Source organism: Antedon bifida, chromosome 7, assembly GCF_963402885.1.
Source record: "Antedon bifida chromosome 7, ecAntBifi1.1, whole genome shotgun sequence".
Taxonomy (NCBI): domain Eukaryota; kingdom Metazoa; phylum Echinodermata; class Crinoidea; order Comatulida; family Antedonidae; genus Antedon; species Antedon bifida.
Window position 1 is genome coordinate 22,598,153 of NC_136232.1, and position 26,562 is coordinate 22,624,714.

The following is a 26,562-nucleotide window of genomic DNA, read 5'->3' on the forward strand; positions in this document are numbered from 1 at the left end:
TTTACAAACCATTTTGTTTGTCTTTTACATTGTCTATATCTACATTATGTCTATGTTTTGTATGACAGAATAAATTATGTAGTGTGTCGGACGGCGCCCCGTAATTAACAACGCGGAGCGACAATCGTTTTCGAATGATTGTTTCCAATGAACCATGACGCATTATTGTTATTGCTTCTCGTCGGACCAAATTTTACTTCCTCCAAACCAGTCTGGTGATCATATTAAAAAGGCATTGTTAAAGTAGGAATCATAAGACCTTGAAGCTAGGCCTAGTACAGAACCGTTGACTGCGTCAGGTTGGAAAATGTTGCGTAGCTGGTCTGATTGATTTGAGGCCAAAACAGATGAATAACATGACCTAGTTCTAATGAAACCGAGGTTAGTAGGCCTGTACTGTATATACATTCAAACTGTGTTGTTTTAATGTTTTCTTATTAACTATTTAAAAGTGCATATAGTTTTGTCTTGTATTGTATCCTATTTATCTGAATATTTAGTCTGCAACTTAGTAGACCAGAGTTTTAAAATTATTTATTAAAAAAATCACTCCAATCGTTCATCATTCTAAAGGTAAAGCTAGATGTCTCACTAAACTAGTTTGGTTGTTGGTTGGCGATTGAATAATACTGTACATCACACTTTATGCGTTTGCATCGGCTTACAGCTCGATGATATCACAACATCCGTTTTGAACATGTGGGCCTAGGAATCAGGATTGATATATAAAACATCTGGCCGTTTTGTAGCATTGTTTTTCCTTGCCCATAATACATTACTGTAAACTACTATGAGATTTAGGTGGGGTGGGGGTTGAGGTTGGTTGTCGGAAGGCAAATTGAGAATGTGGTGAGACATTCACGTACAGTACCTGAATCGGGATTTGAAACATGAGACCTCACATGTGTGCAAATCTGTATTACTGTGTATACAGTACTTAAGCAATAAAACACATGTGCAGGTATCGTTAAGTTACATCGCATGTTATTTTATAGGTGGGCATACTCAAGTGTCATGGAGGCTATATTTTCTTACAGGTAGGCCGACAAAGTTCGATGCATTTCATCAATTAGCCGCTATATATTGGTTAGAACAGATCGTGTCGTCGGCGTATTATAGCAACATATTCATTTAAAGTGAGTACAGTACTAATTTATCATACCTCGTACGAGATGGGGAGTAACAAAATAAGAAAGACCTTTTGTGGAAGTATAGAATAATTGGCACGTAAAAAGCACGTGCGTACACATACGGTATTTTGCATCGTAAGTGTGTTACATTACTGTGAATATAATTTTATGAATGTGGGAATAACCCGTGTCTTACAGCCTACTGGGCTGACGTACAGGTCTGGACTTCTCGTGGCCCTGTCACACCAAAATCAGTCCGGGACAAAATCAGTCCGGCGGACCAGTTTTGGCTGCCAAAATCAGTCCCGGGGACCATTTATGGCCGCCAAAACTGGTCCGGCCTGGATAAAATCGGTCCGGGCATGGCAGTAGGACTGTGTTTGGCCGCCAAATATGGTCCGGTCTTACAAATTAATATATGGTGCGCAAAATGAGTCATAAAGTATATATCATTAAAAAAAAAGGCCATGATTAGTCATTATATTGAAGACTACGGGGTTTTAATTGTTATTTTAATATTATAAATTAAGCCTGTTTTTTTATTATCATTATTAGTAGCAACTCATCAATAATTAGTACTAATTGTTAGGCTTTTGTATACAATATGTATCTCTGCCTGTTTTTAATTCATTTTGTTCTTTTTTAACATCGATCGTTCCCCCGTATCCGGATATTCACCCCCTGGACAACTACCCCCCGGACAACTACTCCCCGGACAACTACCCCTTAGGACAACTACCCCCTTAGGATAACAACCCCCCGGACAACTACCCCCCGGACAACTACCCCCTTAGGACAACTACCCCCTTAGGATAACTACCCCCCGGTCAACTACCTATTATACACTGTTGCAGAGTCAGGTTGTTCCTAGGGGGTAATTGTCCGGGGGGTAGTTGTCCAGGGGGTAGTTGTCCGGGTGGTAAACATCCGGGGGGTAACTGTCTAGGTGGTAGGTGTCCTAGAACCCGTTTCCCCATGATGTTAAAAACAATTTCATTTATTAATTATTTATGGGTAATCATTCAATATATCAATTCAATTATTATATAAAACAATTATCCAATATTGATTAGGCTGAGGAAGGAAAAAGGCCTCAATCATAAATAAAATAGAGCTGGCAATATCAGCGTCTCATACCCGTTCATGTGAGTGTGTGGCAGGCCGGGCCGATTTTGGCCCCGGACCATATTTATCGTGACAGCCCAATGGTTATTCGTTTCGTGCTGCCAATCTAAACGGCGCTCATTTGTCTTTACACAACGACAGGGGATGACATGGTTCAGTAGGGCCTACACTGGGATAACCCATACTCTTCCGAAAGATGGGTTCTTTGAGGCACATTCGACATCCAGTCTGTTTATGTCCTTTATAGGCCTAAAGAAGACCTACCACCAGCATATGGACATGGTCTAGGAGAGTCTTGAGCCCGGTGCTGATTTCATGCTATGACCTGGCCGGCCTAGCGCTTACGCAATTTATACACTATTAGTATTGTCAGTTTGTTTCTTGCAGGAATTTCAATTATGGATACGACAGAAAAAGAACCGCCAATTGTCAGAAGACCTGGTGCCAATCGACCACGTCGTGTCTTTATCGAACCAGCTATGCTTCTTGTAATGATCGGTGTTGGGCTAACTGCGCCAATCACAATACAGTATGTTAACCATCGAGTACGTCAGAAATACAACATGACATCGGAGACAAGCAAATCGAATTGTTTGAACGATTCAGATGATGCCAATGATAGTTCACTACAGGACCAAGTACAACAAGAGGTTACAGCATGGAGCCTAGCATACGGAGCATTTGGCGCGTTCCCTATGCTAATTTCAACAACAATATTCGCCACTATTAGTGATACCATCGGACGGAAAATACCTCTATTAATATCAAATTTTGGAATAATTGCCCAATGTCTGACTGTTATAACTGTGGCATATTTGTCCTTGCCTTTGACATATCTGGTGATCGGAAACTTTGTCTGGAACTGTTTCGGTGGATACCAGTTGTTCTTTTCCGTGTCTTTAGCCATTGTGGCTGACACTGCCAAAAAGCGCCAACGCACTATGAAATTTATAATACTACAGACGTTAGTAATGTGTGGCTCTGGCCTTGCACAAGTTGGGGTCGGATACTGGGTCGATGCTACAGGATTTATTCCGCCATATTGTCTTGCAGCTGGCCTCTTTATGATAGTTGTTCCATACACAATATTCGTTATACCAGAAACAGTCACAACAAAACAATCTATTTGCTTTGGCCTTACCAAGTTCTTTTCTTCTGTAAAAATATTGTTTACTTCCACCAAATCTCGGAGACGAATTAAGATTATTTTGCTGTTTCTTTGTCATTTTCTTGTGTTTACTACCGTTATGTACTTCATGCCTGTCGTGTACTTGAAGGTGCTTTCAAAACCGTTTTGCTGGAACTCCGTTTTGATTGGCTACTACTCTGCGTCACAGCCGATATTTGCAGGAATTGGTAAGAACTGTGTGCTTGCCTTTTCAAGGCCATTGTCGGGGCCGTTCAGACTTAGTTATTGTACCCGGAAATGTTTCATGAGCCAATTAACGGTGGGTAGGCAACCAATTTAGCCGGCTAAATAACTAAGCTAGAACGGGCCATTATGTGCAATTGTATTCATTTAATATGAGTCAAGATACTTGGATGATAGAAAGATAGTCTAGTTAATTTTACGTTTAATTGCCGTATCACGATGCAGCTTGGTGCTCTCGTTACGGAAGTACGTACCGCGAACTATTACGTAAATAATTTGAACAATTAACAAACCGCTTGTGATTGGTCAAATTACTTTGCTTGCATGAAAGTAGCAGCTAACCCGGATGACAAAAAAATACATAGCGAGACATTCACGCAAATAAAACTCTGATTAACAACTTTTATCTTCATTAGGTCTGCTTTGTGGTGGTTATATCTTAAAACAGTGCCTAGGAGACTATGGAATGATAATCGTAGGCCTGTTCTCAGGTATCCTGTTAATGATTGGAGTCGGAATTGCCACCACGACTGAAGAGCTGTTTATTGGTAAGGAAGAGGGCAATTATTCTAAAAGGACATCGTAGGCCTATACACTAGATACTACATTATTCCATGCAATTGCGTATCAATGTCTCTCTAGCATTTCTCTTATTTAATTCGTAGTGGCTGGAATCGGAGCTCTTCGAAATATTCCGTTTGCTGTTTTAATGGCCTTACTTTCCAAGACGGTTGATGACAAAGAACAAGGTATGAGTTGGTGTATTTTGAAATTTGTATAGATAGGACTTAGTGTATTTTAACGTTTGTATAGATAGGACTTGGTGTATTTTGACGTTTCTATAGATAGGACTTGATGTATTTTGACGTTTCTATAGATAGGACTTGATGTATTTTGACGTTTGTATAGATAGGACTTAGTGTATTTTGACGTTTGTATAGATAGGACTTGGTGTATTTTGACGTTTGCATAGATAAGATCCATGACGTAAGCGCACCGCAAGTAATCTGTGCAATCACGACGCGATAGATCGCTCGCGTTTGATTGGTCAACTCACTCGCGTTGGCGGTCTACGTCGTTCTATTGCGTCCAATTCAAGTTGGAACCACGCTTTAGCATTTAGTGTATACGCATGTTAACTATGGTTTTGTCATTGTAACGACTTTTCGCCAGTTAACGATGGTCATTTTTGCACACAGGTACGTTGTTTGCATTTGTCGGCGCATTGGAAGGCCTGGGATTGTTTCTAGGCCCCATAATCCTTGGTAGTATGTACAAGATGACTGTTGAGACGTATCCTGCAACTGTGTTTATCACCATGACTGGGATATTGCTGATAAGCGTATGCTTAGTTTGGTAAGTAGGCCTAATCAGCAAGTTGTAGAAAAAGTGACGTAGGCGTAAGTTCCAATTTGCTCGCTAAAGCTTGGTTCCCACTAGCGACGCAACGCAAGGACGTAACGCAACGCAAGTGAATTGACCAATCACAAGCGATGGCTTATTCGCTTGTGATTGCTAACTGTCTATAACTTCGTTTGTCATTGGTTAAAACGCTTGCGTTGCGTTTACGTCCTTGCGTTACGTTCTAGTGGGAACCAAGCTTTAAAGCTTGGTTCCCACTAGAACGTAACGCAATGACGTATTGATGCAAAGTGCTGTATTGCGTAATCACAAGTGGAAACCGATGAAGCAATAGTGCTGCAAACATCGCAGGTTTGATTTCACGTAGGCAGGGGCAAATACAATTATTAGAAGGGCATTTTCTTACGTTGCGTAGATTGCGTTACGTTGCGTCGATTGCGTTACGTTGCGTAGATTGCGTTACGTTGCGTCGATTGCGTTACGTTGCGTCGCTAGTGAGAACCAAGCTTGATTCATTTTTATTACTGCGTTACTAACTACAATTTTGTTCTTACTCTCTTAAGCGTATTGAAATATTTAGAATTACGTCATGGATCATACTATACACGACTAGATTCGTCTGGTAATAATATTCAAGCGGAAGATGATGAAGATGATGAAAACGCTCGTGCAGACGATTCGATGGATCATCATAACTGAGCATGCGCGCGGAAAAAGCCTACTTTCCATTGGGCGAATTCTCAAAAGAGTTGACTAGTGCGCATGCGTATTAATATTTTCATCCACTGTTTGTGACGTGAAAAACTGCGCAAGCAATCAAAACTAAACAATGTTTATTCGCGCTATTATCGAAGCGTTTTTATGCGGAGAGTAATTCTAGATTTGCCTAGTGGAAACAGGCTGTGTGGATACCTGAGTCTCCGTATTACATGTACCGTAATTATCAACAGGGAATGAATAGAGGTTCTGTGTCACCATGAAGAGGCCTGGATTTTATCTTAGTGCAAAACAGAACAGTAATTAGAGACATTTTATTATATAGGCTAATGAATGTTGAGATACAACTTATAGTACTACCACTATTTTATCTTGTTTGTTAGAATTATATATTAATATATATATAAATAAAGGTCGTTCCAGATCAGTTTGATTTGATGAACTATTATTTAGTATTTTATCATTTACCAGCCGATCGTCCTGTATTATGGCAAAATCCGTGACACATCATCACATGTGTAGGTCTGTCACATTGTCTGATAATCCATAACGTAACCTTCCATGATACACAGTCACACGTGAGGCACACACGTGCTATATTACGGAATATACCTGATACTTTACGCATTCATGTAGATTTGTAGATAAATCCGAGAATCTGGAGCATTATCTAATTTGGTTGTACAGTCCTTCCGTCATTGATCACCTTGTATTCCGTGGTGGTTTTCCATGTACATTGTAGAACGCTATTGAAAAAAAAAACAATATAGGCCTATGAATTAAAAAAAAAAGAATGTTTAAGATTCTGCGCTGGGATTTCGGCATTGCGCAGACAGTGAAAGTTAGTCGTACGAGTTTATAGTAGATTCGCCAAAGCTCTTTTCACACGACCAATTGATATCGATACGATACGCCGTTGATTACTTGGTAAATGTGTCGTAAAGCTATGTCTACACTATCAAACTAGTTTGACAAAAAAAGTGTGATGTGGCCAAATATAATAGTGATATGCTCAAATATGGTAGTGATATGACATAATGTCCATATATGGGCATATCGCATTTTGTTGTCGCATTTTGTTGTCGCAGTTTGATAGTGTAGACAGAGCTCAATGGCTCAAAACATATTTTAAAGATATAAAAGCGTACCTTGTCAGTCCCATTGGAATCAAACACATTGATGCAACAAAGTAGAACGTGAATTGAGGAAGGAATGATGTCGTCGCTGAGTATATAGAATACAACAGCAGTGGTGATATCAATCCGCCGATTGATTGAAGACAGGCAATAGTTGCAAATGCTATACCTAAAAATGAGCAGTATCTATGAGAGTATTATATGAGAGATATTTTTCCGTACACAATTGTTCTGCAATTCGGGTTTAGGTAAGAAATGTCTTGATTTGGCCAATCGGCCAATCACACTTTTACTTCAGAGTTCGAGAAAGTTTGAAATGAGGAAATGAGGGTGCAGCCAGATCAGCTGGATCGGCAAAACACCTTGGTGATTCCATTAATTATGCGCGAGACCCAGAATTCTCTCCAACGAATGAATGAATGTAGAAAGTGGACAATATCGATCTCCACCGTTATTTATTGTTCAAATTATTTTGTAATAAATGTTAATAGGCCTACCTTGTTCATTTTCCGATACGAGATCAGCTGTCAATGTTTTCGTCATCGGTGCTGCTAGAGTCCGTAATGATCCTCCAGCTGTGGCTGTTAATAAAACGTATAATACATTACGACTCGGGAGGGTGGAGAGGGGAGAGCCTGCTTCTAGCAAAAAAATAAAATTAAAAAATTCACCCATTTTACGATATTATGTTAAAGATGTATTGTCACCCTGAAAAAATAATTGTTGAATATTCCACGTTAATGTAACATAATAGTTATCCACTTAGACCAAAAATTGGAGGGGAAAAATGTATTTACCTGAAAAAAATGTAATATAAAGCAAAAAATGGTAAAATTGGCTGCCAGCCAATGGATTTGTGGTTGAATTTAACGATTTATTTTGTCATTTTACAATTGAAAACATTATTTTTTTTCATTTTTTTATGGAAGTGATTAACTTTATTAAAACTACAAAATAACATATTCAAAGTCTGATTTAATTAATCTTCATTTTTCATGTTTTTGGGGGACAATACATACACATCACAAGACCTACGTTTTGATTTCTGCCCTCACTTTTAGTAAAATCTTGCTCCGTTAGTATTATCCGAAATAATGATAAAAAGATAAAAAGAATACAGGGTTTTACGTCACTTTTACTTCATGTCATTTTAGCGACCCATCATTGTATGCGCAATATGCCGTTGTGGAGAAAATCGTTCCGTTAACCAAATTCTGACTGTCTTTTCTATTACTAAAAAGCTTTCGATTAGTGAAAATCTATGACCTATGACCTATGTAAATTATCCATTACGTTATTTGTCCTAAGTCGCCGTCTCTCTGTAAAATTGATTTCGATTTTTCTGTGACGACCGTACACCCAAAAGGGTTAAAATGCTCAGAATCCAATGTCGTCAACCGGAATTAAAATCGACGAAATGTGGTCCGACGACGACTTTACGAAAATTGCCAAACCAATTTCAACGTATTCGAATAGCTGTACCTTCATTTGTCCTATGTCGGCGTAAAATCGAAGCTCCGTAACAAACAGGATAATGAATTACTGTATCGGTTATACTTACACAGTAGTAAAAACAAAGTGTTTGGTGCAACAGCTGTTAACATTGCCTGTGTGACTGAAGAGATGAAACTTATTTGTATAATCCATAGCTTACTCAAACACAGCCCCAACAATTAACCGCCGATTAGCATTCCTAAAATAACATTATTTGTAAGGAAGTTAATTATATAAGCCTAATAATATTTATATATTAATATTAATATTATATTAAAATTTAATAATTACACGTACTTTCGTGACTGTGTTGCTCAATGGTATAGACTGACGACCTGACGTTCTACCGAAAAGAATACAAACTGTACACACTAAGTGGCCGAGATGGATTCCAGTAAATGTCACTTTAACACTGAATATTATATTTATATATAATAATATATGGTGTCCCAAAGTTGTACACTTTATAAAACTTCGCTGTTAGCGCAATTATATTTTTAAATCAAAACGTAGATTATGGTCTGATGGGTCACTTTGTATAAGCATAGTTACCAAGTCCCGGAAAGATGGCTCCGGCTGCGGTGTAGTACCCGAGTGTCACTGGTGCCCAACAAAACGGTTGTCCAAGACCGTACAGACCTACTAGTGAAACAAAACTTGTCCACAACACAACAAATAAGAAGAAAATAGTCAGTATGACAATCAGTCTGAATTGACGCCTAGGCTCGTTTTCTCTTTTGGTAAACAATTGCGGAATTTGTTGAAGCTTGTAAATAACTGTGGTTTGAGATTTACAATCTTCATCAGAAAGGAGGTTTAGATCAGTGTCGCTGTTTTCCATTCTGTCTTCTAAACTTATATGAATTGATTCTTTAAGTAAGCCCGGCGTTATAATCCAAATTATGGTAGATATACAGTACAGCTAATAATTACTGCTTCGTTCCCACGCGTAACCCTTCGTAGCCCACGCGTGGGGCATTGTTGAACCTACGATGTATTGTCTTTTGATCGCGATCCCACGCGCTCCCACGAAGGCCATTGTTTTTTGATCGCGATTCTAGGAGAGGTATTGTTCTTTGATCGCATTCCCACGCGCTCCCACGAGCTCCCACGAAAGGCATTATATTTTGATTGCGATTCTACGAAACGTATTGTTTCTTGATCGCGTTTCCACGCTCTCCCACGAACGTGTTTTTGGGGAGAAGATTCTATTGTGTGTGTCATGGTGTAGATGGCTAGGCGAGACCTGTATACAACGTACGTACTACAGAATACCTTTATGTAGCCTATGCCGGACGATCAGGCATTGACCTCGCGTCGTATAGTTTGTTTTTTAAATTAGCTCATGCGTATATTTGAACGTAGTTGCAATTAAAAATTTCGGGCATTATGCTACAAATACAGTATATTTAGGCCTGCACGTTTTATCGTCATAAAAATAATGATGATGATAATGATAAATAATTATAGGCCTAGACCTAGCCTAACATCGTAACAAATGAACACCTTGACATCATTGACGAAGCTATGGCCGATAACGATGAAATGACTGCCAGGCAGTTGCAAGCCGTTTTGATGAATAAAACTAACGTCAGTTTATCCATAGCAACTATTAAAAAAACGCGACGCAAATTAGGTTGGAGATGTGAAGGTACAAGATATTGTCAGCTCATTAGGCAGCCAAATAAAGTGGATCGCTTTCACTATGCATTAACGTGTATTAGAAACAAGGAGAACTTTCGTAATGTTATATTTACCGATGAATGCACAATCGAATTGGATCATCATGCAAGAATATCATTCCGAAAACTAGATGAACAACCAAAGCTGAAGGCAAGACCCAAACATCCTGTGAAAGTTCATGTTTGGTCTGGTATTTCCAGAACCGGTTCTATGCCGATTGTTATATTCGACGGAATCATGAGGACGGATTTCTACATCAACGAAATCTTAGGGAAAGCCGTAATACCATATGCCTGCCTAAACTACCCGAATGGATATCGTTTCATGCAGGACAATGATCCAAAGCATACGGCGAATGCAACTAAAACCTTCATGAAAGATAATGATATCTATTGGTGGAAGACACCAGCAGAGAGCCCCGACTTAAACCCAATCGAATTAGTGTGGCATCAACTCAAAGATTAGTAGTAAAATACACTGGTACAGCCCCCGTAGAGGGCGTTTGAGGGGATGACATTAGTTAATCCTATTATAATTAATACAATGGTAAACAATGGTAAGAAAGTAAGACAATGGAATTGTTATTTAATTTGAAAATACAATAGTTAACGATGGTAAGGAAGTAAAAACAAATGTTATGTATTTTGAATTAGTGGTGGTAATTTAAAAGAGGGTAAGTATGCTTATTGTAGTACATGCATTTGTTTGATCAATTCCGATATGTACTTAAGAAGTGCCGACATGTACTTAACCATCTTCCGGAAATGTTAACAATGGAGCTTCGCAATGAATGAATAGTGTATCGTCAAACAAGATGTTAGTTTCACCATTTTTCAAAAAAGTAATGTTAAAGTGGCGGTAATTTTAAAAGATTTAAACAAAAGGTGTGTTAGTATAATTTACAGTGGCGGTCTTTATATGCATTTGTTTGATCAATTCCGATATGTACTTAAGAAGTGCCGACATGTACTTAACCATCTTCCGGAAATGTTCACAATGGAGCTTCGCAATGAATGAATAGTGTATCGTCAAACAAGATGTTAGTTTCACCATTTTTCAAAAAAAAATACAACAATAATAATAATAATAATAATAATAAGCTCAATGGAGCTTCGCAATGAATGATTGGTGTAACGTGAAGCAAGATGTTAAGTTTCACTATTTTTCAAAAAATACAACAATAATAATAATAATAATAATAATAATAATATTAATATGCTTTATTTAATCACGGATACTTAACTCAACTAAAAGTTGTTTTTCAGTAAGACCGTGCTCAAAGGAAAACACCAATAATAATAAATGTAAAAAGCAGATATCAAATCAAATAATAAAACAATTACAGAAGCAAAAAACAAAAGCAGATAATAAAACAATTACAATGAAATAAAATGAAACAAGGATATGGCAATGACAATTGGCTGAAAAAAAATTTAGTAAATGCCGAATGTAATCTTTTGGAAAACGGAACGGATTGATGATCTTGAATTGAACAATTTTGGAAATGGGAGTACCCACTTACGCTACAGCCTGACAGACTTAGCATATTCAACCAAAAACCAACAACTAGTTACTATGGGTTCCGTGATTGAACTTACTATGGACTGTGTGGGGAAGCTACTTAATGAAACAAAAGATACACGGCGCTTCGACACAATGTTCCGACAGGAAATACACCAATGACAATTGGCTGAAACAAATTCAGTAAATGTCGAATGTAATCCTTTGAATGTATATAACTCTCGAATATTTTGTCATCTTTACCTCATTCTACAACGCTACAGCCTGACAGACTTAGCATATTCAACCAAAAACCAACAACTAGTTACTATGGGTTCCGTGATTGAAATAATTGATCTTACTATGGACTCTGATGTCGAAGAAGATGTTATATAATATAAGCAGTGATTCAGAATTTGAAGACAAAGACATACTAGCTATGACTGGTGCCTATTTTACAGCAAAGGAGGAGGAAGAGATGAGGGAAGAGATGGGGGATATGACGTGTTTAATGGCGATTCAACCCCCACCTCCAATGAACGTTGATTTCAATAATGTATCTAATACTGAAGAAGACGAACATTATAGATCGAGAATAATTTCTGAAGAGGAGAGGATTGTATACGACGACACGTCATCGGTAGTTGACTACCACCTATTTCTGGCAAGAAAAGCCGATGTAGAAGATGAGGTAGAAGATGGGGTGTTTGCGGAAGAGTACCTGAACCCTGTGCTGGAGGCGGAGATTAAGAAAGAAACTACCGAACTTGAGTACAAAGAGATAATGAGAACAATTGAGAAGGTTTTCATAGAAGAATTTATATTCATTCTGAAGGACATGGTTTGAACGTTATAACTTTCACGGCTCAAGATATGAACAACTCCTAACATTTTTTCGACCAATTCTGGCATTGAAACTTGTGGACAATATTAGCGCTACCCATTTTGAATGGGCGCTAAACTACTTTCATTTACGTTGTATAAATGTTGATGCGTTTGCTAAAGCCATAAAGTTGATTACAAATGATTCAGAACTTTTTAATAAGATTCTTTACCAATTGTAATTTGTACAAATTTAAAATAATATCTTAACACTTTTTTTAATTAATGTTACATTATATTTTTATATTTCTTATTTCTTTTCGGTAAATTTATTATTATTATGGTTGTAAATTATATTGAAATAGAATATGTGTTAAAATAAAGGTTGTGTTTTTTCTTTTAAAAGCAACAACAACGAAAATGAATTTGATCTTTGCGTGTTATTTAAGTATTTTATTTATTTTTTTAATTTTCATTTGGGTGAATGAGGGTAATGAGTATGGATGAGTACTTAAGAAAAGTATATTATTACGATCCTAAGCATCCTGATAGTTTTGGTGGTGTGGACCGACTTTATCAAAATGTAAAATACGATTTAAATATTACCAAGAGACAAGTTCAAGACTGACTGAGCAAGCAAGATACATATACATTACACAAATCCATTCAACGTAAATTCAAACGAAACCGGGTACTTGTAAGTGTTATTGATGAACAATGGGGAATGGATTTGGAAAAATAACGTGTATAAAATTTGATTCAGACAAACTGTTTGACTTTAAATTTCCAAAAATCAAAGGAAGTCAATTTTGAAATAATTGGTAGCATGGTACAAGGAATCGGACTGGAAAAAATAACAACAACTAATCCTAACAAAATAACCCGTAAACCAAAATCTCACTCTCTACCATTCAAAAACAACATTTTTGATGTAGCGATTTTTTCAAGCGGTATTGTCATGAACGTATTGAAAAGAAAATAGTTTTATTGTCAATGATTTGTCAAGTGTTTTATTTTAATTTCAATTACTGTTGTATTGTATTTAGTTTTACCCGTTCATGTTGGCATGATCAATATTTGCTCAAACTCCATTTTATCGTTATGTTTGTAGTATTTTAGAGCTTCCCGATCATCGTAATAATGATATAACTAGAATTCGTAACCGTGTGTTAGATTCCACGCGTATTATATACATATTGTCTTACTTTAATTCCTTCTCTCGTTATTCACCCGATGTAGTTTGATCAAACAATTGTACCTGAGCCTGAAAGGTTAGTTGTTATGGTACAAGGAATCGGCCCGGAAAATAATTTGTTTTCTTTTCTGTTAAATTATTATTATGTTTGTGAATTGTGTATTGCAATAGATTTGTTTAATGAAATTAAATTAATTAGGCCTATGTTTTGACTTAATTTACTGTCAGTGTAAATTTGTAAAAGTAGTTTTCCTACTTTAATTCACGGTAAATTTATTTATCGACTTAATTTAATTTGTTTTCTTTTCTGTTGTTGTTAAATGTAATTGCAAACACACATAATAAATGATTGTGATTATAAATATTCTGTTTACTTCTTTTAATTTTAAACAGTACAATAGATCTGTAATGTAAAGTTATATTTTATATATAATAAGTAATATTACAAAAATAAACATACAAAATGTATAAAGCATAGATTAATTAAATTTAAATACAATTTCTTTATTTCAAAATGAATTTCATTTTCTACGTGTTTTCAATTTTAAATCTTTTAAGAAAGACACAATAGGTACTGCTAAAAAAAATAAAACGCACACAAAAGAAAACAAATTTGAGACGCACGATATGTAACGACGGTTTCAATAAAAAGGCATATTATAAATGTAATTTTTACCAAATTTATAAAGTAAAGTGTTATTATTGAGAAATATACATTTTAGATAAATGATAACACATCTAAAATTAATTAGAGAGATCAATACAATATGGTGTTCATAATAATGTTTTGATGACTAGAGGAAACATCTGAAGACATTCAACAAAAAACAAGCGTTAACACCATACCAGTCACTAAGAATGCTACTACTCTGAAAAAAAAAAAAACATCTCCCTTCAAGCACAGAAACAAATTCTGAACGAAAATAAAAAATAAAAATAATTAGTAAACGAAACACGCGCATTATAAATAAAATGAATAATTTAAGAATATTTGTTAAAATACCCACGAACAAAACAAAAAAAAAAGAAACATACTAACCGATTTATCGTCATTACGAAGTTCAAATAACGAAAACTTTTCCTTGAAAAATCCACAAGAGACACGTTTTACATTTTCTAACTGCATTTCAGTGTCACATTGTTTCGCAACACATGTACATAAAACGAGTCCTGTCACAAATCTGCCGACATTTATTTTTTTATCGCTCATCATTTGTTCTAATACATAATACAGCGCTTCCGAAGAAATATCTTTACACAATTCTAACACATTAAAATTGTTTTCCAACTCTTTACAAGCACGAATAGTACTCTGGAGGATGGGTGAATCCAAAACAATTAACCCCGTCAATTTATATTCAATGTATACTAAAACTACTTCCTCTAAATCAACCATAACGCTCGACAAAACAAATGATAATGGATGTAATTACCAAGAAAGTTACAACTTAAAACATTTATTTTTGTTTTTAAAAAGAAGTTGTAACATAGAAACTAATTTTGTCAGGAAATGTGTTTTTATTATTTATGTGATTTATTTGTGTTTAGAAAGTTACAACATTAACATTTAATTTTGTCAAAAAAAAATGTGAATATACGGAGCCGAATGTAATTTTTAATCCTTAGTATAGTGAGAGATTTTATATAAGAAAAAAAAAAAGAAAAAAAGAGCGAACGGAAACTAATGATTGCAGATTAGCCATATAGAAATGGATTGAAATTGGAAATCCACATGATCAAAGAAAAGAAACCATCGTTCCGACAGAAGCTAATGACAATTACAAAGGATGACACAGTTTGAATATAGTAATTACCGTAAAACATAATTAAATGTTGTCAAGATAGTTGTCAAAAATAAATAAAATATATTATACTGAATTTACTTTGTACATTAGGGTTGTTGTTCATTTATGATTGTGAAAAATATACATACGAATAAAACAGCTATATATATATATATATATAAACAAAAATAATGATTCAGTGTTATAATTTTATTTACCTGTCATTATGTTAAATAAAACATATTCTAAATTAAATTTATATCATGTTAGATATATTTTCAAGAACATTTGTTACATAAAAATAAATTTGTAAAGAAATTTGTTACATAAGATAAATTTGTTAAGAAGTTTGTTTCATAAAAATATTTGCGTAGATAAATTTGTTACATGAAAATAAATTTTTCAAAATATTTGTTACATAAAAATAAATTTTTAAAGAAATTCGTTACATAAATTTATTTTTTACAAGAAGTTTGTAACAGAAAATTATTTTGCTATGAATTAGTTGCATCAATTGATTTTATCAACCGTATGTAACATAAAGAATTATTTTGTTGAAAAAAATATTTTGTCATTCAGTCCATTTGTTCAATAGGCCTAGTTCGTTTAAGTTTTTAAGAATTATTTGTGTAATATTCTTGTGTATAAGAGAATTTATTTTTAACCTTTGTAATTATTTTGTAAATATCATTTATGCAATATTTTTGTGTGTAAATATTTGAATTTATTTATACTTTTTTGTATGGAAATAATTATACTAATATTAAATATCATTATTTGTTTATAAATTTATTTGTGATTATAGATTTATTCTTTATAAGTATGTCGATTAATTTCAGAATCAAAAACTTGTTACATAAGAAAAAAAAAAAATGGTCATGAAATTCGTTAAATAAAAAATAATTTATCAAGAATCTTTTTACATAAATTTTATTTTATCATTAAATTTGTTACATAAAAATAATTTGTCAAGAATCTTTTTGCATAAAATTTATTTTGTCATTAAGTTTGTTACATAAAAAAAAAAAAATTGTTTCATGAATCTTGTTACATTTTTTAAATTTTTGTTTTCAACTACTTATATGAAAATTCAAGTTAAGAACGCAGTATAATGACAATGACTGGGCGTTTAGTAACACCTTTCACCGCGGTGATTAGCGGACAGACTTCCTCCGGTCGTCGTAAATTAACATCTAACGACAGAATTCATTTTTTAAAAACATGCACAGGTGTTTTCAGTTGTAAATTTGTTTAATTATGAACAGAGAAAAATAAATTTATTTATATCACCGCGACAATAAAATAAAATAAATACAGAAGTGGTTATCGCGGTGATATAAATAAATTTATTTTTCTCTGTTCATAATTAAACAAATTTACAACTGAAAACACCTGTGCATGTTTTTAAAAAATGAATTCTGTCGTTAGATGTTAATTTACGACGACCGGAGGAAGTCTGTCCGCTAATCACCGCGGTGAAAGGTGTTACTAAACGCCCAGTCATTGTCATTATACTGCGTTCTTAACTTGAATTTTCATATAAGTAGTTGAAAACAAAAATTTAAAAAATGTAACAAGATTCATGAAACAATTTTTTTTTTTTATGTAACAAACTTAATGACAAAATAAATTTTATGCAAAAAGATTCTTGACAAATTATTTTTATGTAACAAATTTAATGATAAAATAAAATTTATGTAAAAAGATTCTTGATAAATTATTTTTTATTTAACGAATTTCATGACCATTTTTTTTTTTTCTTATGTAACAAGTTTTTGATTCTGAAATTAATCGACATACTTATAAAGAATAAATCTATAATCACAAATAAATTTATAAACAAATAATGATATTTAATATTAGTATAATTATTTCCATACAAAAAAGTATAAATAAATTCAAATATTTACACACAAAAATATTGCATAAATGATATTTACAAAATAATTACAAAGGTTAAAAATAAATTCTCTTATACACAAGAATATTACACAAATAATTCTTAAAAACTTAAACGAACTAGGCCTATTGAACAAATGGACTGAATGACAAAATATTTTTTTCAACAAAATAATTCTTTATGTTACATACGGTTGATAAAATCAATTGATGCAACTAATTCATAGCAAAATAATTTTCTGTTACAAACTTCTTGTAAAAAATAAATTTATGTAACGAATTTCTTTAAAAATTTATTTTTATGTAACAAATATTTTGAAAAATTTATTTTCATGTAACAAATTTATCTACGCAAATATTTTTATGAAACAAACTTCTTAACAAATTTATCTTATGTAACAAATTTCTTTACAAATTTATTTTTATGTAACAAATGTTCTTGAAAATATATCTAACATGATATAAATTTAATTTAGAATATGTTTTATTTAACATAATGACAGGTAAATAAAATTATAACACTGAATCATTATTTTTGTTTATATATATATATATATATAGCTGTTTTATTCGTATGTATATTTTTCACAATCATAAATGAACAACAACCCTAATGTACAAAGTAAATTCAGTATAATATATTTTATTTATTTTTGACAACTATCTTGACAACATTTAATTATGTTTTACGGTAATTACTATATTCAAACTGTGTCATCCTTTGTAATTGTCATTAGCTTCTGTCGGAACGATGGTTTCTTTTCTTTGATCATGTGGATTTCCAATTTCAATCCATTTCTATATGGCTAATCTGCAATCATTAGTTTCCGTTCGCTCTTTTTTTCTTTTTTTTTTTCTTATATAAAATCTCTCACTATACTAAGGATTAAAAATTACATTCGGCTCCGTATATTCACATTTTTTTTTGACAAAATTAAATGTTAATGTTGTAACTTTCTAAACACAAATAAATCACATAAATAATAAAAACACATTTCCTGACAAAATTAGTTTCTATGTTACAACTTCTTTTTAAAAACAAAAATAAATGTTTTAAGTTGTAACTTTCTTGGTAATTACATCCATTATCATTTGTTTTGTCGAGCGTTATGGTTGATTTAGAGGAAGTAGTTTTAGTATACATTGAATATAAATTGACGGGGTTAATTGTTTTGGATTCACCCATCCTCCAGAGTACTATTCGTGCTTGTAAAGAGTTGGAAAACAATTTTAATGTGTTAGAATTGTGTAAAGATATTTCTTCGGAAGCGCTGTATTATGTATTAGAACAAATGATGAGCGATAAAAAAATAAATGTCGGCAGATTTGTGACAGGACTCGTTTTATGTACATGTGTTGCGAAACAATGTGACACTGAAATGCAGTTAGAAAATGTAAAACGTGTCTCTTGTGGATTTTTCAAGGAAAAGTTTTCGTTATTTGAACTTCGTAATGACGATAAATCGGTTAGTATGTTTCTTTTTTTTTTGTTTTGTTCGTGGGTATTTTAACAAATATTCTTAAATTATTCATTTTATTTATAATGCGCGTGTTTCGTTTACTAATTATTTTTATTTTTTATTTTCGTTCAGAATTTGTTTCTGTGCTTGAAGGGAGATGTTTTTTTTTTTTTCAGAGTAGTAGCATTCTTAGTGACTGGTATGGTGTTAACGCTTGTTTTTTGTTGAATGTCTTCAGATGTTTCCTCTAGTCATCAAAACATTATTATGAACACCATATTGTATTGATCTCTCTAATTAATTTTAGATGTGTTATCATTTATCTAAAATGTATATTTCTCAATAATAACACTTTACTTTATAAATTTGGTAAAAATTACATTTATAATATGCCTTTTTATTGAAACCGTCGTTACATATCGTGCGTCTCAAATTTGTTTTCTTTTGTGTGCGTTTTATTTTTTTTAGCAGTACCTATTGTGTCTTTCTTAAAAGATTTAAAATTGAAAACACGTAGAAAATGAAATTCATTTTGAAATAAAGAAATTGTATTTAAATTTAATTAATCTATGCTTTATACATTTTGTATGTTTATTTTTGTAATATTACTTATTATATATAAAATATAACTTTACATTACAGATCTATTGTACTGTTTAAAATTAAAAGAAGTAAACAGAATATTTATAATCACAATCATTTATTATGTGTGTTTGCAATTACATTTAACAACAACAGAAAAGAAAACAAATTAAATTAAGTCGATAAATAAATTTACCGTGAATTAAAGTAGGAAAACTACTTTTACAAATTTACACTGACAGTAAATTAAGTCAAAACATAGGCCTAATTAATTTAATTTCATTAAACAAATCTATTGCAATACACAATTCACAAACATAATAATAATTTAACAGAAAAGAAAACAAATTATTTTCCGGGCCGATTCCTTGTACCATAACAACTAACCTTTCAGGCTCAGGTACAATTGTTTGATCAAACTACATCGGGTGAATAACGAGAGAAGGAATTAAAGTAAGACAATATGTATATAATACGCGTGGAATCTAACACACGGTTACGAATTCTAGTTATATCATTATTACGATGATCGGGAAGCTCTAAAATACTACAAACATAACGATAAAATGGAGTTTGAGCAAATATTGATCATGCCAACATGAACGGGTAAAACTAAATACAATACAACAGTAATTGAAATTAAAATAAAACACTTGACAAATCATTGACAATAAAACTATTTTCTTTTCAATACGTTCATGACAATACCGCTTGAAAAAATCGCTACATCAAAAATGTTGTTTTTGAATGGTAGAGAGTGAGATTTTGGTTTACGGGTTATTTTGTTAGGATTAGTTGTTGTTATTTTTTCCAGTCCGATTCCTTGTACCATGCTACCAATTATTTCAAAATTGACTTCCTTTGATTTTTGGAAATTTAAAGTCAAACAGTTTGTCTGAATCAAATTTTATACACGTTATTTTTCCAAATCCATTCCCCATTGTTCATCAATAACACTTACAAGTACCCGGTTTCGTTTGAATTTACGTTGAATGGATTTGTGTAATGTATATGTATCTTGCTTGCTCAGTCAGTCTTGAACTTGTCTCTTGGTAATATTTAAATCGTATTTTACATTTTGATAAAGTCGGTCCACACCACCAAAACTATCAGGATGCTTAGGATCGTAATAATATACTTTTCTTAAGTACTCATCCATACTCATTACCCTCATTCACCCAAATGAAAATTAAAAAAATAAATAAAATACTTAAATAACACGCAAAGATCAAATTCATTTTCGTTGTTGTTGCTTTTAAAAGAAAAAACACAACCTTTATTTTAACACATATTCTATTTCAATATAATTTACAACCATAATAATAATAAATTTACCGAAAAGAAATAAGAAATATAAAAATATAATGTAACATTAATTAAAAAAAGTGTTAAGATATTATTTTAAATTTGTACAAATTACAATTGGTAAAGAATCTTATTAAAAAGTTCTGAATCATTTGTAATCAACTTTATGGCTTTAGCAAACGCATCAACATTTATACAACGTAAATGAAAGTAGTTTAGCGCCCATTCAAAATGGGTAGCGCTAATATTGTCCACAAGTTTCAATGCCAGAATTGGTCGAAAAAATGTTAGGAGTTGTTCATATCTTGAGCCGTGAAAGTTATAACGTTCAAACCATGTCCTTCAGAATGAATATAAATTCTTCTATGAAAACCTTCTCAATTGTTCTCATTATCTCTTTGTACTCAAGTTCGGTAGTTTCTTTCTTAATCTCCGCCTCCAGCACAGGGTTCAGGTACTCTTCCGCAAACACCCCATCTTCTACCTCATCTTCTACATCGGCTTTTCTTGCCAGAAATAGGTGGTAGTCAACTACCGATGACGTGTCGTCGTATACAATCCTCTCCTCTTCAGAAATTATTCTCGATCTATAATGTTCGTCTTCTTCAGTATTAGATACATTATTGAAATCAACGTTCATTGGAGGTGGGGGTTGAATCGCCATTAAACACGTCATATCCCCCATCTCTTCCCTCATCTCTTCCTCCTCCTTTGCTGTAAAATAGGCACCAGTCATAGCTAGTATGTCTTTGTCTTCAAATTCTGAATCACTGCTTATATTATATAACATCTTCTTCGACATCAGAGTCCATAGTAAGATCAATTATTTCAATCACGGAACCCATAGTAACTAGTTGTTGGTTTTTGGTTGAATATGCTAAGTCTGTCAGGCTGTAGCGTTGTAGAATGAGGTAAAGATGACAAAATATTCGAGAGTTATATACATTCAAAGGATTACATTCGACATTTACTGAATTTGTTTCAGCCAATTGTCATTGGTGTATTTCCTGTCGGAACATTGTGTCGAAGCGCCGTGTATCTTTTGTTTCATTAAGTAGCTTCCCCACACAGTCCATAGTAAGTTCAATCACGGAACCCATAGTAACTAGTTGTTGGTTTTTGGTTGAATATGCTAAGTCTGTCAGGCTGTAGCGTAAGTGGGTACTCCCATTTCCAAAATTGTTCAATTCAAGATCATCAATCCGTTCCGTTTTCCAAAAGATTACATTCGGCATTTACTAAATTTTTTTTCAGCCAATTGTCATTGCCATATCCTTGTTTCATTTTATTTCATTGTAATTGTTTTATTATCTGCTTTTGTTTTTTGCTTCTGTAATTGTTTTATTATTTGATTTGATATCTGCTTTTTACATTTATTATTATTGGTGTTTTCCTTTGAGCACGGTCTTACTGAAAAACAACTTTTAGTTGAGTTAAGTATCCGTGATTAAATAAAGCATATTAATATTATTATTATTATTATTATTATTATTATTGTTGTATTTTTTGAAAAATAGTGAAACTTAACATCTTGCTTCACGTTACACCAATCATTCATTGCGAAGCTCCATTGAGCTTATTATTATTATTATTATTATTATTGTTGTATTTTTTTTTGAAAAATGGTGAAACTAACATCTTGTTTGACGATACACTATTCATTCATTGCGAAGCTCCATTGTGAACATTTCCGGAAGATGGTTAAGTACATGTCGGCACTTCTTAAGTACATATCGGAATTGATCAAACAAATGCATATAAAGACCGCCACTGTAAATTATACTAACACACCTTTTGTTTAAATCTTTTAAAATTACCGCCACTTTAACATTACTTTTTTGAAAAATGGTGAAACTAACATCTTGTTTGACGATACACTATTCATTCATTGCGAAGCTCCATTGTTAACATTTCCGGAAGATGGTTAAGTACATGTCGGCACTTCTTAAGTACATATCGGAATTGATCAAACAAATGCATGTACTACAATAAGCATACTTACCCTCTTTTAAATTACCACCACTAATTCAAAATACATAACATTTGTTTTTACTTCCTTACCATCGTTAACTATTGTATTTTCAAATTAAATAACAATTCCATTGTCTTACTTTCTTACCATTGTTTACCATTGTATTAATTATAATAGGATTAACTAATGTCATCCCCTCAAACGCCCTCTACGGGGGCTGTACCAGTGTATTTTACTACTAAGATTACTTAAGGCGATTTCATAAGCCACATACAAAAGATGAACTGATTTGTGGTATCAAAACGTTCTGGACAACTAACATGACTCCAGAATTATGTCAAACTTATATTAGCCACTTGAGAAAGGTTATCCCGGCCGTTATTAGAAGAGAAGGCAAAGCAACAGGATATTGAAGTTTAGTCATCGCAAACCAAACAGCCCTTTTCAGGGCTACAAAAATACGAAAGAAATTTGATAGCATTTACTTGGTCTATGCTTTTTTATTACCACATTACTCAAACCCTATATATGTTTTATTTAACATTTCTTTATCGACACCTTCACTTACATTGTAAGAACAAAGACAATCCCAGAACAAATAACAATAGCAGTACTATTATGATAATAATACCTTTTCTTTATGTAACAATACATAATACAAAGCGACGTTTAAAACAATGATAGGCGCAACTGTAATGAAATGAGTCATACTGTTAAATGAAGCTCTTTTTATCTTTATTATTATTTCTGTTAGTTAGCAAGAAATTCTTAAATTATAAATACTAAACACTGAAGTAAATTTAATAAACGTTTTGATTTAATAACATTAACTGACATACAAAATTGTTTTACACAAAAATATAACATTAATTTATTAAATACAGTAAAAGAAATATTTAACAATAAAATACTAAATTAAATTCGGACAATTTGTAAACATTTAAATACTAAATTAGACATTATTACACTTAAATTTACTTAATCTCTAGTTACATTATCTAGTGAAGAGAGTCTCTTTAAATCCCGTTTTCTGTTTCGTCTAGCAGCATCAAATGAAATTTCACAGGATCTCCATACCTTCTGTTCTAATCCTTTCGCGACTGGAGAATACTTGAAAGTTTGTTGTCGTACGATATCCATTCTTTCCACGTCCAGTTGTTCTGCATCCCGAGTACCGCTTACGTTGCATCGTAGTCGTTCTTCTTCGGTGAAATAATATCCAAGCAGATGTTTCGATACTTTCTTCGTGTCTTCGTGGTCGCGTAGAAGTTTTAGAATCAGGTCACGTGGTAGGTCATCTTCTGAGTTTAGTCGTCTTGGTGGGTGTACGCTGGGTCTTGATGGAGTAGCGGTTGGTGGTGGTGGTGGAGGAGTTTGAATGATTGGTTGTGCTGTCGTCGAAGGTAACCACGGTTGGTGTATCTGCCGTTGCTGTGGTTCAGGTCGTGATTCGATTGATGAGAGTCTTTGGTGAATGGCAAGTAAGTCGGCTGATTGACGGTCAAGTTGGCGTTGTTGGGTAGCTACTGTGTTGGTCAGAGTTATATTCGCTGCCTCCAGTTCACGAACCCGATCATTTAACGTGGCTATGGTGATGGCATCAGTGTTCAAGTCGTCGCTGTCCCTCAATGCACATGCAGCCTGTAAAGAAAAGAAAAAATACATAGAACATTATGAAACAAAAACCAATAATGTAATTTAGCGCGCAAGCGTAAGATGAATTTTACGATGAACTGTGGAAAACCACAATTGGATGCAATAAACAATGTGATTAATTCTAGTAATTACTGTAAACAAATAGTGGTGGGTCAATGGAAGAAAGCTAAATCTGTATGTAATATAATATCAAAGGAAAGAAAACAACTTTTTTAATTATGGGAATAACATTTAAAAAATGAGTTTTAAAATGTTTAACTTACCGGTTTCTCAACATTAACAGTCTTCCTCTTCTTTGGTTTCGTTCCATAATCATGTTGTTTCTTTCCATCATCTCTATCATCATTCACCACGGCATCATCAGTGTCATCATCATCGTCGTCGCTCTGAACCAATTCTCCAGCGATGCTTTCGTATTTGACCGTCACGCCAATCGAAGTATTAATCTAAAAATAAGTAAAAACAATAACATTTAACAAACATATCAAAATATTGAAAACGTATTCCATAAAAAAAAAATCATTAAAAACAATTAAAAATTATATTAACGTTATTTATTGATGAATCAGTCGCTACAAACCATGGAATAATACATGTAGTTTGTAAATGTTAAAATTAAAATGTAAGGACAAAATTAAAAAATGCTTGTCCGTTTCAAAAATGGATAATCAATTAAATAACAAGAAAGTAAATAACAAGAATATCGTCTTACCTCACAAAGAAACGGATCGTTGTTTTCCACAACTAATGGCGGTGATAATCCTCCACTTGGAATAGTTTTTCTAAATTTATCCCCACGTTGAAGTGTTCTCAAAGTTACGTGCGCTGCAGATATGATTCGTCTGCGTAGTGGATTTCTTACAAACTCGCTCGCTACCCATGATGAATTACTGTATCCAGCCCACTGTATCAGTATTCGCCTTCCGTCTATTTTTTTAATTTTTCCCGTTAGCCAAATCCCGCATTCCTTATCGATGGCCTGTATGCTGCTCCCAATTTTAAACGTCGACATTTTGTAAGTGATAGTAAAGATTAAATGATGACAAACACCAGTTTTCAGCATGTTTTTATACTTGTTGAGCGGCAACATAAACAAAGTCGAAGAACAATATATACAATAACTGTAGAACATTAATTGTCCGCGCTTGCCGTCCCTCCGAACAATGCCGCGCACATCAAACATGCCTTTGTTTTTATGTAACCATAAAAAAGCGCCGAAACAAAGGGAGCTGTCGATAATAATAATTTACAAAAATCGTAGAACTGAAACTCATGAATGTGTTGAAAAATACCACCTAAAATCGAACCGGTAGCCGACAAAAACTCGCTTATTTTATTTATTGAGAAATCGTAATAAAAAAATATAGGACATTTTAATTGATACACAACGTTTGCGCTACACGGATTACCGCATTAAATACAAAATACACAGCGACACAATTTATTTAAAAAACTCCTAAACATTTTATTTCTATATACAAAACTTCGTTATTTAATGGTAACCACCTACAAACCACGTGACTTCCGGTAAATTACGAACTATTGACCTCAGTAACAATTACAGTAGGCCAGTGTCGGCCTATTAATGTACAGAAGTACTGTAGGCTGGGGCTGTGTAATTTACCGGTTGAAATATGAGTGCAAATACAACACTTTTCCCTTGTTGGACGCAAACATTTTGCATCGTAGGATTGTTTAGTGGTTTTATGAAAATCTATAAACAAAATTTCGTAGGTGTAGGCCTACGTGGTACTCGTTCGGTTGTTGTTTATCGGAGTTACGAAGCCTAAGAGTGGTGACGCGTGGTAACGCATGGTACTTCGTAAGAACGCGTGGTACTTCGTGAGGACGCGTGGTACTTCGTGGGAACTGTTTATTGAGGTTACGAATTCCCACGCGTGGCCACGAAGTACCACGCGTGGCCACGAAGTACCACGCGTGGCCACGAAGTAGCCACGAAGCTGGAACGTGGGTAACGTTGCAGTAGTTTTTAGCTGTACTGTACCTACCGCAAATGCGAGCCAAAATGAAGCTTTGTAGCCCTTAGATTTTAGGAGGTACTCTGAACAAACCTGGGATAATCCAGACCCAGCGTAGATTGTTGTTTCTAAGATTACCATGCGAAACATTCGTGGTTTATTGTGAGTGATGTCAGCCATATAGGCAAAGCACGCTGCCTGGTACAAGCCCACGTCACCACCAAGACCCTGGATAAAGTTAACGCCGATGAGATAGTAAACAGATGCCTCCATGTATACCACAATAAGGTATAGTGCACACGCAACTACAAATGCCACAGACGGCATTAACATTGAAAATTTACGCCCGTGAGATTCACTCCACGAGCCCACAATCATCGAAACAAACA

General features: G+C 33.7%; 4 protein-coding genes across 7 annotated transcripts; 1 reads left to right on the plus strand and 3 right to left on the minus strand.

The window, feature by feature from the left end:
* The first annotated feature begins 204 nt into the window (after window positions 1-204).
* LOC144848497 (lysosomal proton-coupled steroid conjugate and bile acid symporter SLC46A3-like) lies at window positions 205-6,133 on the plus strand. Of its 4 annotated transcripts, XR_013613858.1 has the most exons (8): window positions 205-381; window positions 1,038-1,136; window positions 2,643-3,611; window positions 4,044-4,175; window positions 4,293-4,376; window positions 4,827-4,983; window positions 5,553-5,990; window positions 6,032-6,133. XR_013613858.1 is itself a non-coding variant. In XM_078705273.1 (7 exons), the coding sequence occupies exons 3-7, from the start codon at window positions 2,654-2,656 to the stop codon at window positions 5,686-5,688; spliced, it is 1,467 nt and encodes a 488-aa protein (XP_078561399.1). In that variant the 5' UTR covers window positions 205-385; window positions 1,038-1,136; window positions 2,643-2,653; the 3' UTR covers window positions 5,689-6,133. The 4 variants fall into 4 exon arrangements, 3 of the variants coding, with proteins under 3 accessions (XP_078561399.1, XP_078561398.1, XP_078561397.1); XM_078705273.1 differs by having other exon boundaries at window positions 205-385; window positions 5,553-6,133; XM_078705272.1 differs by having other exon boundaries at window positions 996-1,136; window positions 5,553-6,133.
* Window positions 6,134-6,201: 68 nt separating this feature from the next.
* On the minus strand, window positions 6,202-8,528 carry LOC144848559 (lysosomal proton-coupled steroid conjugate and bile acid symporter SLC46A3-like). The gene is made up of 4 exons (XM_078705366.1): window positions 8,404-8,528; window positions 7,340-7,423; window positions 6,855-7,011; window positions 6,202-6,452 (listed from the first exon to the last, which is right to left on the minus strand). The coding sequence occupies exons 1-4, from the start codon at window positions 8,444-8,446 to the stop codon at window positions 6,377-6,379; spliced, it is 360 nt and encodes a 119-aa protein (XP_078561492.1). The 5' UTR covers window positions 8,447-8,528; the 3' UTR covers window positions 6,202-6,376.
* Window positions 8,529-20,861: 12,333 nt separating this feature from the next.
* LOC144848558 (uncharacterized) lies at window positions 20,862-21,494 on the minus strand. Its single transcript, XM_078705365.1, has 2 exons — window positions 21,367-21,494; window positions 20,862-21,336 (listed from the first exon to the last, which is right to left on the minus strand). The coding sequence occupies exon 2, from the start codon at window positions 21,300-21,302 to the stop codon at window positions 20,895-20,897; it is 408 nt and encodes a 135-aa protein (XP_078561491.1). The 5' UTR covers window positions 21,303-21,336; window positions 21,367-21,494; the 3' UTR covers window positions 20,862-20,894.
* A 1,999-nt stretch (window positions 21,495-23,493) lies between these two features.
* Window positions 23,494-25,206, minus strand: LOC144849005 (uncharacterized). Its single transcript, XM_078705958.1, has 3 exons — window positions 24,907-25,206; window positions 24,458-24,640; window positions 23,494-24,179 (listed from the first exon to the last, which is right to left on the minus strand). Exons 1-3 carry the CDS (start codon window positions 25,204-25,206, stop codon window positions 23,517-23,519), a joined length of 1,146 nt encoding a protein of 381 aa, XP_078562084.1. The 3' UTR covers window positions 23,494-23,516.
* Between the last annotated feature and the right edge of the window lie 1,356 nt (window positions 25,207-26,562).